The sequence below is a fragment of the Polistes fuscatus genome, unplaced genomic scaffold (genome assembly GCF_010416935.1).
Source record: "Polistes fuscatus isolate 324 unplaced genomic scaffold, CU_Pfus_HIC Scaffold14, whole genome shotgun sequence".
Classification (NCBI taxonomy): Eukaryota; Metazoa; Arthropoda; class Insecta; order Hymenoptera; family Vespidae; genus Polistes; species Polistes fuscatus.
In genome coordinates this window covers 3,078,555-3,091,569 of record NW_025113042.1, presented here as the reverse complement: position 1 = coordinate 3,091,569, position 13,015 = coordinate 3,078,555, and the positions used below count along the sequence as shown (strand labels likewise).

The following is a 13,015-nucleotide window of genomic DNA, read 5'->3' as shown; positions in this document are numbered from 1 at the left end:
ATCGTGGGGAAAAAGGGAAAAAGGGAAAAGCTAGAGATAGGCGAAAGGAAACGATGACGACGACGACGACGACGACGACGACGACGGCTAAGCTGTCACGCTTTTAATACGGCTTCTGAAGAGACGTTTAGCATGCCGATGATGATAGATCACCTCGTATACTATATATAGTAGTATATATAGTAGTATATATATATGTATTCATTGAGAAAATATTTTATTTTCATTTTTCTATACGTCTTTTTACCACCCGGAAAATAAAGGGGGTTGGACGAAAGGGAAAATTGTCTCTCATTAACTTTTATAATATAATTGAAATTATTTTTATTCCTTTAATTTTTTCTCCCTTTTTTTCTTCTTTGTTTTTTGCTGAGAGAAAAATTTCGAAGTACAAAAATTTACTAAAGAAATTCGCGACAACGCACGTTTCATCGATCGGACGAGTTAAAACGTTTCCCGATATTGCATAATATTGTTTCAATGTATTTTATTTCGTTGTTATAACGAATTATATCTATCATCACCGTTCTAGGAAAATATTTTATTTTTATTTTCTCTTCTTCTATCCGCGCCCACAGAAATGGGGCGGAGTGTAATTCGTTTCAAATTGAAATTTGTGTTTTCTTGTTCTCTCTCTCTCTCTCTATATATATATATTTCTTTTTTTTATTTTAACGAAGAGAATGAGCGAGAGAGAGAGAGAGAGAAAAAAAACTTTCTTCAACTTTTCTTTTTTTTTTTTTTTTTTTTCTCAACAACCACACTTTATCGCAAGCGCGTTGAAACGCGTTGATTTTACCTTACGCTGGATACATTATTTCGTTTCTTTTTTTTTTTCTTCTTTTTCGTTATTTTTCCACTTTTACTTACATCAAGTTAGTAATATGCGAATTACTCTGCTCGAAATTTTGTAATTACATTTTCGTTTATCTTCTTCTTTCTCTCCCTCTCTCTCCTTCTCTCCCTCTCTCTCTTTCTTCACGAGAAAACTTTCTTTAAGATTTTCGACTAACGTATTTTTTCCTATTATTTTTTTTCTTTTTATTTTATCATTATCATCGCGTTGTGAACGAGTTGATTTGGAGAAATTGCATGGAAATTCGTGATGCAGATGTTAAAGCAAAGTAGAGAGTAGTAAAGTCTCGTTTTAGTTAAACGCACGAATATAGGCGGGAGGGAATGGGGGGATGAGGGGGTGGTTGGAAGAAGAAGTGGGGGTGGTGGAGGAGGGGGAAGTGTTAGAGAGGAAGTCCCATTACTATCTGCATCGATCTCGTTTCTATTCATAAAGCCGAAGCTTTCCAGTTTCCAATTTTGATCGAAATTTCGGCTAATTCGTGGAATATTATCGTGGAATAAAAAGATTTACCGCTGAGCACTACGGAAATTCGCTAATTGCTAATTGATTTGATTTAAACCGAAGTGGTTAATTCAAAATGATGCGAAATTATTATGATCGTGTGCGTGATCGTGAATGATTATGTCTGTGTTACCCTTGTGTGGATTACTGAAGCGGCTTACGTTAATTTCAACTAATTATTGGAAATTTTAATGTTTTCCTAAGCGACTCGAACCCGACCTAGCTCTGCCAATTTTGTATCTTTCGCAAATTTCCTTGTTGGATCTGGGTTACGTCCAGAATATAACATACATGTATGTGTTATAAATATAATAACATACTACGTAGACGTTGTATATATATGTAGCACCTATTTATACAATTTAAAATAATATTTCAAATATAACACGTATTTATATATGTGCACACACACATAAAATAAATTATTATTAATGAAATAATTATATATATATGTGTGTGTATAGATGTAATATATTTAATTAGGACATACAGCGTATGCACTTATTTTAATAAGATTAATAATAATAAAAAGAAAAAAAAACTCTGTAAAAATATCTACCCTAATTGCAACGGTATCGTTGTTTGGATGAATCGAAAATTTCTACGTTTACGTAAACACTCGGTAACATTTTATAATTCATTTGATGGAATTATCGATAATTAGAAAATGTTTCTGAAAAGGTCTGACCGTTTGTTTATTTTTAGTAAGCACCGTTAATCGATCGATATAAATCCGTATTATTAAAGTGTGTTTCTCTCGTTGGAAAGTTAGTTTTCTTAATGATCTCATCGAAGGGAAATGAAATTTTAATATTTCATGAATGTATGTGTACGTGTATGCACGTTAAATATGAAATTTTATCAATGAAATAAACATACGTATAATACGATCGTTTAAATATTAATATGGAATTTGAATATTTGAAATATGTGTATATTTATGTGTTATTATTAAAACGTGAAGTCTATTAATTTATGAAATAACCAACTAAACCATGAAATAAGTATATTGACTTGTTTGGAAATGAAACAAGATAAAATTACATATTTCAAATAGGTAATATAAGAATTCGCGCGAGAGACGAATAATTAAAATATTAAATTGAAATTTGATCAGTAGATTAAATCCAATAATAAAATACGACTAACCGAATTGGGTTTTCAAAGTACAGAAAATAGATAAGAACGAATAACGGTGTTATAAAAATAAATTCAAATAAAGAAACGACTAAAGGATTACCATATATATATAAAATATTATCGAGAGCTTTCTTAATTTACATTTATCTTGAATCATTACAATATCCAATCTAAAAAGTCAAAAATTTGTATATTTAGAAATATACGTGCAATCTTGTTAAATTTACGTTTCCCTTTCTCTGTGTATTTTCCAAATGAAATCGTTCGTTTGGTTGAAACGTAAAGGCATCAAAGACGAGAAAATTTATCTTGATTTTGTAGTTACTCATACTGTAGACAAATAGAAAGAGAGAGAGAGAGTTATAGCAATCAAAAGTTCTTTCTATATAAGTTAATCAAAATTTGAGGAAAATTCGAACCATCGAGATTCGTAAAGTCCACATTTAATCATTTGAAATAAGAAGAAAAAAAAGTATGATATGTTTCTATAACGTGTTGTATTGGAGGATAATTTGGTATATATTTTTCATATTACACAAGTTGGTTATCTCGGTACGCTATTATCTCATAATGTCGTGCTCCGTTACGATACGTAACGATATAATAATAGAAGTACGCTATTGTGGTAGTGAAAATGTTATTATCAAGTTTAATATCGCGTTGGTAGATCCGTACGAGCTTCGTACACTCCAGGAAAAGCTACGAGGAGAATTCGACATCGATCCTTCCAACGTGTATGTGCTTTTACTCATATCTATATATATATATATAGTTATATATTTTATATATCATCAATTGAAAAATGAAATTTTTTTTATAACAAATGATCATCCATGATATATAGAAAACGAATACTTTACATTTAATATGAAAAGAAAAATGATAAACCATTTATATCTAATTTTTATATAATAATAATAATAATAATAATAATAACAAAATTTCATACGATCAAATAATATATTAATAAAATATATTATTATCAAACAATAAACATTATATTTTACACTATTAAAATATCATTATAATGAAATTCGTATGAATTTCTATGAATAATATAATATCCCACTCGCGATTAACAACGGTGTGTTTAAACTTCGTTAAATAATTTAATCAATGTTTCAACTCTCATATGAAATAATTTCATTTTATAATTTTAATATAAATTTAGGTATTTTTTCTTTTTTTTTTCTTTTCTTTTCGTCTTCTTTATTTAAAAATCGGTATCGTAGAGATGTGAATGAGGAAAATGAGAGAGAAGAAGGGTTATCCGAACAAAACGCAAACTGTCCTCCGAAAATCGAGTTTGGCAGATTATTACTGTCACGGATGTATAACCCTGTCTGGGAACTTTTAACGTTAGCTAAAATAAATGGGATACCCTCGTTTCCCTCTTCTCCTCTCTCCCTTCGTCCTTCCCTCGTATCTTTCACCTCCTTCTTCTTCTCCTCCTCCTCCTCCTATCCTCTTTTGCTGGCAATCGCGAAAAGTAACGATAAAACGTTAATTAAGAGACTGCCGTGAGGTTCGTAAAAGCTATATGCCGGTTGTCTGTCAGTTTTCGAAAGATTCATACAAAAGTTTGCTGACCGCATTTTACATGAACTCAACATGTACGTACGATTAAAAAGGAAACTCTCTCCTCCCCCGTTCCCCCATCTTCCACCGGTCGGGGGCGGGCGTTGAGCACGTTTTCAGGGGAATGCACGAAAAGTACATCGAAAAAGTAGGTTAACAATTACACGCTACCCCGTTATTTATCCTGATCAAAAATTCCTCTCTTTCTCGATAATATTTTTACGATAAAAAGTAAAGACAAATGTTATACCGTTAGGAATGACAATTCCGTTCGAAATATTCGTCAACGTTTTTTTCTTTACTTTTATCAAAATGTATTATTGCATTGCAACGCGTACAAGTTTGAAATATTTCGATTCTCGAATAACTACACGAATAGAAATTCAATTTATATTTCAATCTATTATCAAAACAATCATTTGAAATGAATTCACTCTTGTATCGTTGATATCGTTGACAATTTTCCATAGGGTGATACAATTTCGATAGGTCGAGAAGGGTAAAGTAAAAATTATAGTAATATAAGTGGTTCGCGAGTAGTAGTAATAGTAGTAGTAGTGTGTGGGTGTGTAATATCTAAGGATATTATTTTTCTATTTAAATATTTTAATTGTTTTCTTTCTTTTCTTTTCTTTTCTTTTTTTTACTCGAAGTTTTTCTGCGAACAACAAAAGGGGGGAAAGAAAAAAAAAAAGAAAAAAGAAGAGAAAGAAAAATAAAAAGTAGATTATAACACGGCGGAAAGTTAGCCCTTTTTAACTCATTATTTCATCCTTTTGAATCTAAATACATTGCACACTAGCTTCGCATTAGCCACTTACGGTTAACCCACGGATCTTGTACGCACGGTAACATTACAACGTACCGAGTGTACAATGTGTCGTACGAACGTAATACCGTCGCTTAAAATTTCTCATTGTAATATAATATAATACCGGTACACACAGTGCAGTTTACTATTTACCGCAACGCGCGATGCAACGCACCATAGTCCAAAAGGCAAAACACGTGTGTACTTTTCATATATACATACATATATACATATATATATATATATATGAAAAGGAAACAGGATAGAGAGAGAAAGAGATAAAGAGAGAGAGAAAGAGGAATTCATGAAATGCAATGCATTCTACGTGGTAAAGAGGACATTTCGACGAGCACGGTATACCACGTAACGTCACTCCCTATGTACGAAAACGGGAAGAAAATAAATTACGCGTATAACGAAATGGAAGCTATTTCGAAATATACAGAGTGAGCCAAAAGTAGTTGGATAAAGTAAATAATAAGATTTATATTTTCAGATTATTTTATAGGATAACATTTGATGAATAATGTATTAAGAGTTATTATTATTATTATTATTATTACGTCGACTATGATGTTTTATTTTATAAAATAATACGGTGTAAAAGTAATGAAAATTTTATCTTCCCCCTCCCCCAAAAGAAAAGAAGGAAGAAAAGTAGTACGTCGTATAAAATAAAATATAAATCTTACCTGGTAGTATACTATCCACTTACTTTTGATTCATCCTGTATATTAGCGTGAAAATACCAGATGGTTGGTGGAAAATTTTTAAACGTAATATTCTAATTTATATCATTTAACGGATATTATAATAATAATAATAATAATAATAATAACAATAAAATTTGTTAACATCAGTTAATTATTACATTTTACGTTATCGTTAAAAATCGTTCAAATTCTTCTCGAACGATTTAAAGATAGAAAATATTAGGAGAATTTGTTCTCGTTCAATCAGTATTAGAAATTTTGATCCTACGTGTTGTTTCTTGTCTTTTTTCTTTATTTTTGTACAGGTTGCATGGTTACGAGCCTCGGACCAGACGGTTTTGACGGTGCACACGAGAACGGTGACGCACAATGCACGTATCTCGATATCTCATGAGACCGGCAGTAATTCCGGGTCCGGTGCTACGTCCGGCGCCTTCGGTGTGACAGGAAGTAGCCAAGCTACGGAGGAAGTCGTCAACGGCACGTGGCGTTTGCACATTCGTCAACTAAAGGAGTCCGACAGGGACTGTTACATGTGCCAGATCAACACCAGCCCAATGAAATCCGAGTTGGGTTGCGTCGATATACTCGGTGAGACCTATCCTTTCATTCCTATTTATTTATTTATTTATTTATTTATTCATTTATTTATTCATTTATTTATTCATTCATTTATTTATTTATATTCTATTTCTTTTTTACTAATCTTCTTTTCATCTTTTCCTATAACCGAACAAACATTTACTTCTATTTCATTCTGCAAAGCCGTAAAGAAAATTTCCATCTGTAGTATTATTTAATGAAAATAAAAAAATATGATCTATCTGCGTATAGATAAAATATACACATATACGCGCGCGTGTGTGTGTATGTTCGTTTGTGTGTTGTTATCGGAAATGAGAATTTTTGCAAGTTGCCTGCCTTCATTCTTATTCTTTGCCTTTTTTCTCTCTTTCGATTTTTCTTTGATTATTTTTATTAATAATAAATCTGGGGAAAAAATTGAAAGAAACAAAAAATGAAAAACAAAAAATAAAAAGAAAACCCGAAGAAAAATATCTCTAATAGGAAAAAGTTTTAGTTCAATTTTGTTACAGTCTAATCTATCGTATTTCTATCGTATTTCCCTTAATCCGTAACTTTTGAAAGCTGTGGGATTTGTTAAACGGAGGAACCTTTCAGTAAAGTAGCTCGTCATTCGCTCCTTCGGATCGTTCTTTTAAGTCCTATAAGTTGTGCCAACATTTGCGTTCGCCCTAGCGGTACGATCACCCTAAACTTTCTTTTCCTTTTCTTTTTCCTTTCACATTTTCGAGCCTTTAACTCATAAAGCAACTAACGTCGTACTTTTATTCTTTATCCTTCTCGAAAAAAAGAAAAAAGTAAAAGAAAAAGAAAAAGAAGAAGAAGAAAGAAAAAGAAATAGAAAAAGGCTTCTTATTTCTTTTCAATATTTCTTTTTTTGTTATCTTTTTTTCAAACATTTTATTTTATCCCCCAATTACGAGTCAACGTTGATAAGAAAGTCGACAGACGCGATTCGCGAATCACCAATCTCGTTACGTATTTAAAGTTACGTGACGTTTTAAATTTAACGTCCATGAGAGATCGAAATCTCTTTCTCCGTTAATTTATGACACCTAAGTTATATAAATCTTTATAACGGGTGAAACGATTCGAACAAATTATACGAACAACTCGATTCCCATTAATGTGCCTTCATTTTTATCTTATATATCTCAAATAATATATAAATATAAAATCATTTTTTTATATAAAAAAAATTCTACGTTAGATGGTACGTAAACAAAAAAAAAATTATATCATTCCGTTATAAACAAAATACGAAATAAATCCTTTGGTTACTAGCGAATCATATGAATTTCTCGTATGTAAAAAAGAAAACTCTGATACAACCCTAACTCATATAAGAATTATATACTATTAAACGATAAAGTCTTATGTTAAAAATAAAAAAAAATAAAAAAATAAAAAAATAGGAAACTATTAAACTTTGGATTATGGTTGTTACGGAAACGAGTAAATTTTCTTATCCGAGACATTTGTTTGTATCGTCAATAGCAATCGGAGTTTATTCAAGTAGAATGTTTTAAAAACACCTTTCACCCGGTATAACGTTAAAATAATCGTTCCGATAATAAAGAGAGAGAGAGAGAGAGAGAGCAGAGGAACGTTTCCTTCGCGAAAGTGTGAAGAATTGAAGAGATCGCGTGCAAAGTTTGCGGTAAGTTTTAACGTTCCTTTATGTAATATAAAGCTTACATGGGCCGAGAAATGGTATGGTAATTTGGTGCGATCAATTTTTCCACCACTATCCGCGAATATGAGCGTAATTTGTTCGCCGGTGGTATGAAATCGTTAGTCCGGCTTTCCCACATCGGATAACGGCTTACTATTGGCGACATTGATTTATATAAATGGTTCATTTCATTTTCAATTGAAATCATTTCAATCTTTATTTAATTATTCATTTATGATATTTTGTAAAATATATATTGTAATATGTATATATATCGTCAACTATTTGACGACAATCTCGTTTTATCACCGTTCAGATTCATTTTTGTTTTGTTTTATTTTCAATTTTAATAATAATAATAACAAGTTTTATATTATAATGTTGATAATACAGATTATTTTGTATCAATAGATTAATTGTTCGAAAAATAATTAAGATATCCATAAATGATATTCATTCGAGATGTAAAAAGATAGAAAATAAAGGATCATACTACGAGTGTAATGTTTGATTTTAAATGAAAAATGTTTTATCTAACGATATCGTTGTTAAAATACTCGTATTTATTTGTTACATTTATTGTTAAATTATGAAAACTTTAATTATAAGAAAAAAGGAAAAAGATACTCTGAAAATGATTAATTACAAATTACAAGTATTGGTTATAAGAATATTTTTTATTCGAGTTATATACGATCATGGGGAAAAATAAAATAAAATAAAACAAAACAAAACGGTATATATTAAGTATTTAATATCGTATTTTTCGAAATATTGGAAAGTTATTCTTAATAGATATTTCATGACCCATAACTAATAGCTTGAATTCAGTTAAATTTTTCTTCTCGGTAGATTTGAAAAGCGCGATGAGTATATATATATATATCTCTCTCTCTCTCTCGAATGGAAATAATTTCGTACACGAATAAATATATCGGGATATTAATTTTCCTTCTGGATTCTGAAATGATTCGTTGAATCGATTCGAATTTACGCTTGTGACAGAGCAAAATCATCGCGAATTTCAGTAAGGTCGTCGTTTTCAAGTGAGGGGTGAAAAATAATTCCTTCTTTCCTTCCTTTCTTCGAGAATGAGAGAGAGAGAGAGAAAGAGAGAAAAAACGAACGGTGATTTCTCGACTGAGAATTTAATAAATACGATTGACAGAAAATTTCTTCTCTCTCTCTCTCTCTCTCTCTCTCTTTCTTTGATCTTTTATTTCATTCCATCCGATCTTTTTTCTTTATTTTTTTTTTGTTCTATCCGATGCTAACGTATTGCATTCATGCAATACAGAAGAGAAGAGAGAGAGAGAGAGAGAGATAGCACGATGGCATACTCCATGGTAAATTATTCCCTTTTATTGCCACCTGGGACGAGAAAATATTATATTTTTCTCGGAAGAAAACGACAAGAAAATATTTTCCTTACGATGGTGGTCCCTCCACCCTCCCTCTCTTTCTCTCCCTCTCTCTCTCTATTCCTTGCAAGAAGAGAAAATCCACTATTCACCGAGTTCGCATAATCGTTCGTTATGTATAAATCAACACGAATGAGATATACATAATCGCAAGAGTTTATTACTTTTTCAACTATTTCTTTCTTTTTTATTCTTTTTTAATTCATTATTTATCTTTTCGTTTTGTTCTTTTTCTTAATTTTACTAAACTTAGAAATATGAAACTTAGAAAATGTTTATTTGTATTTTGTAGTCGAATTACAATTTGTTTTTCTCATCCACGAGTATGTTTCCATCATTTTAATTGTCTAATCAGTATACAAGGTGTGTCCCACATAACTATATTTATATATATTACACCATTAAAAAAAATAACCTTTTAAAAATTGTTTTATCGCAAGTATTAAAAAAAAATAAAAAAATAAAAAAAGAAAGAAACTCGATTGTAATTTAGAAAATTTGACAAGCAAGAGATAAAATCATAACGATTAGAACGAAAGAATATTAATTATTCGATTAGAATGTCCATTAGAAAGAAACAACCTAACTAATGTGCAACTTGCATTAATGTATTGTTACCACATAGATATATGATCTAAGATATGATCTAAGAGAAATCAAATGTAAAAAATAATGTTCTTTTCTTAATACGTTTCCTGTTGGATTATGGGTTTGTCATCGCTTATGACAATAGAAATGACTGTTACGGTTTTAAGTCTGCTTTATAAACTGTCATTATGATTAATAACATCGTTTCATTCAACGACCAATTGATTATCTCTTTTCTTTAGTAAAAATTTTGATCGATCGTTGTCACGACCTACGAAGAGAAGGAGGGGGCTGGGGGTGGGAGGGGGGAGAGGGTTAGGGCATTGGGATGTAAATTAAGTGAAATTTTCAAACTCGATAGATACTTTTAGTTCGCGCGAATCTGCCGATAAAGTTTGATATACGTTTTATATATATATATATATACATTTTTATCATGCAAAGTAGAAAAGAATGGAATATTATGAGAAATATTTTATATTTTCTCTATTTTTATATTATATATAAAATGTATATACGATAACTCGCGCAGTTGGGGATTATAACTTTGTTGTTTTTTGTTGTAGTGGATCTTGCAACTGCATCGATGAACTTTAAACAAAAACTCCGCGATACTTTATGATAGAACTCGTTAAATAACGCAACCTATTTTATTTTATCATTTGTTCTTTTTCTTTTTTATTTTACATATTAAACAGAACGAAGTTATAGAATTCGGTCAGGTAATTTAACAATAGAACGTGTATATTATACCTAATATGCGTAGAAAAAATCAAATACGTTTCTACGCTTTTTATTAACAAAAAAAATTCAAATATATTATTTTAATTCTAAAATTATGTATAATAATAATTTCATAATCAAGGAATTATATTAGTCACGTTGGATTATTAATTCCTATTACACCTTAATGATATTACGATTGATAAAATGAAAGTTTTATTATGAATAAAAAGAATAAAGAAATTATAAGAAAAAAGTATAAATGCGTCGTCTCTTACGAAAATCCAACAGTAAAAGACTGACTCGTTGTTGTTTACGAAAGTCATTTGAAATTCTTCTTTATTGATTCTTGTTTATATGGCTTTCCTTAAAAGGAAATCCGAATATTATTTTTCTTATGTACATATAGCCATCGAAAAGTTATATAAATAATATTCAATAAAAGAACTTTCACAGAGGATATACGAGTCATTCTAACAGTGGATTTCGAAGAGAACGATACATATAATTTATACTCTATACTTTTAGACTGCAATATACGTTTTTTTTCAATTAATTAACAATTTTTTAAATATGTCGAACATTTTCAAAGCATATCACACCCCTCTCCACCACCACCCATTCTTTCATAAACAAATTCATTTTGTAATAATTATCTATCGATGTTTCTCAGATATCATCATACACGTGCACACACATACACCCACACTAATACTAAGATCTTCTATAATTTCAACTGTAGATCGAGTGACATAATTATCATTAATGTAACTTTATTATTTCATTTTAAAAAAAGAATAAAATTGAAATGAATATATTTTTAAAATCGATGCAAAATGGATTCGAAATTTTTGATAAAAAAATAAGGGTGTATATTTATAATAATTAATTAATTATATAAGAATCATATATATCAAATTAAATTAAAATGTTATATGCTCATTCCAAATCCTTTTATATTACATGAAATCAAGTAACATGGTCAACGATGATAATTATTATATAATTTAGATATCTTATCTAGATCTTTATTTCCTAGAAACCTGAATCGAGTATAATTATAACATACTACATATTAACGTTTATCTCATTACGAACTTCCTTCACGAAAGCATGCGTTTTGTAAAGGTTTACTTTCATTATCTATTTATCTATCTATTTACCTACCTCTCTCATCTTCTTATAAAAGCTATCGAAACTTTATCAAAAATACAACACTTTTTCAGTCCACCTTTACTCACCCCTTTTTCCCTTTCCACAAGTAAAATAAAAAAAAGGTAATAGGTCAACAAAAATCTACAATAACTTGTTGAAGATATTTTATCGTTGGGTTAAAACGATATACGAGGAGAAAAACTAACGTGACAATTTAATATATATATATGTATCTAGGAATCGTTAATTCATATTTCGCGAGAACCAAAATCGATCGTACCTTTTCCCTATACCTATCCCCTTCCCTCTTCCTCCCTCACCCCCAACCATCCCCTTCATCTCGCAAGTTCGGCTATCGTCCCACATTTTGTGTAATCAATCATCTCGAATGGTAGACACTGACCCCCCTCCTTCTCCCCACACCCCCGCCGCGTGTTCTTTTACTTACTCGCGAGGGTAAATTACGGCACGTAATAGCAAAAAGAATACTAACGGAAGAAAAAAAAGGAAAAAAAAAGAACAAAGTAAGAAAGAAAGTAGAGAAAGAGAAAGAGAGAGAAAAAATGTAAAAGAATAAGAAATATGATTCGTCGAAAGAATATCACTTTCTTTTTGACGTATGCTTTTTCTTTTTCTTTTTTTTTTTGCTTTTCATTTCGTCATTTCGAGTATATTTACTTCCAACCGTTTCTACGATTATATTAGAAAAATAATTGATTTTTTGTTGTCGTTCTTCGTTACAGTACCACCGGACATTGTTTACGGGGGTGACACCACCGCGGATTTAGCAGTTTCGGAGGGTGACAATGCAACCTTGAGTTGTAGAGCTACTGGTAGACCAACTCCAAGAGTATCATGGCGACGAGAAGATAACGAACCTATGTTCATAAGGGCCTCTTCTGCAGGTATAATAATGAGAGACACTATCAAATTTAATATAATATCTTTTTTGAAACTCTATTAAATAAAAAAAACAACTTCTTCTTACTTCTTGTTTCTTTTCTTTTCTTTTCTTTTTATTGCATTTTTCTTATATATTATATATTTTCTTTTTGATTCCTTTTTACCCATTTTCATGTTTCAATTTTTCCTTTCTTCTTCTTATTCTTCTTCTTCTTCTTCTTCTTCTGGTTCTACTCTCATGTCAGAGTCCCTTTTGCTATTCTTTTTCGTGTCAGAAAAGAAAGAAGAGAGTTACAGGGAAGAGACGACGAAGGTTTAATTTTGTTTGCTTCGGCTTACCGCCTTACCACCTTTTGCGAAACC

At 30.6% G+C, this 13,015-nt stretch overlaps 1 protein-coding gene across 2 annotated transcripts in view; it reads left to right on the top strand.

Moving 5' to 3' along the window:
• LOC122514272 (lachesin-like) overlaps window positions 1-13,015 on the top strand; it is an 81,997-nt gene that overhangs the window by 52,816 nt on the left and 16,166 nt on the right. For both annotated transcript variants that reach the window (XM_043630985.1, XM_043630986.1), the window contains 2 exons: window positions 5,908-6,193; window positions 12,493-12,654. In XM_043630985.1, the coding sequence (XP_043486920.1) occupies window positions 5,908-6,193; window positions 12,493-12,654 (448 nt within the window). The remainder of the gene's footprint in view (window positions 1-5,907; window positions 6,194-12,492; window positions 12,655-13,015) is intronic.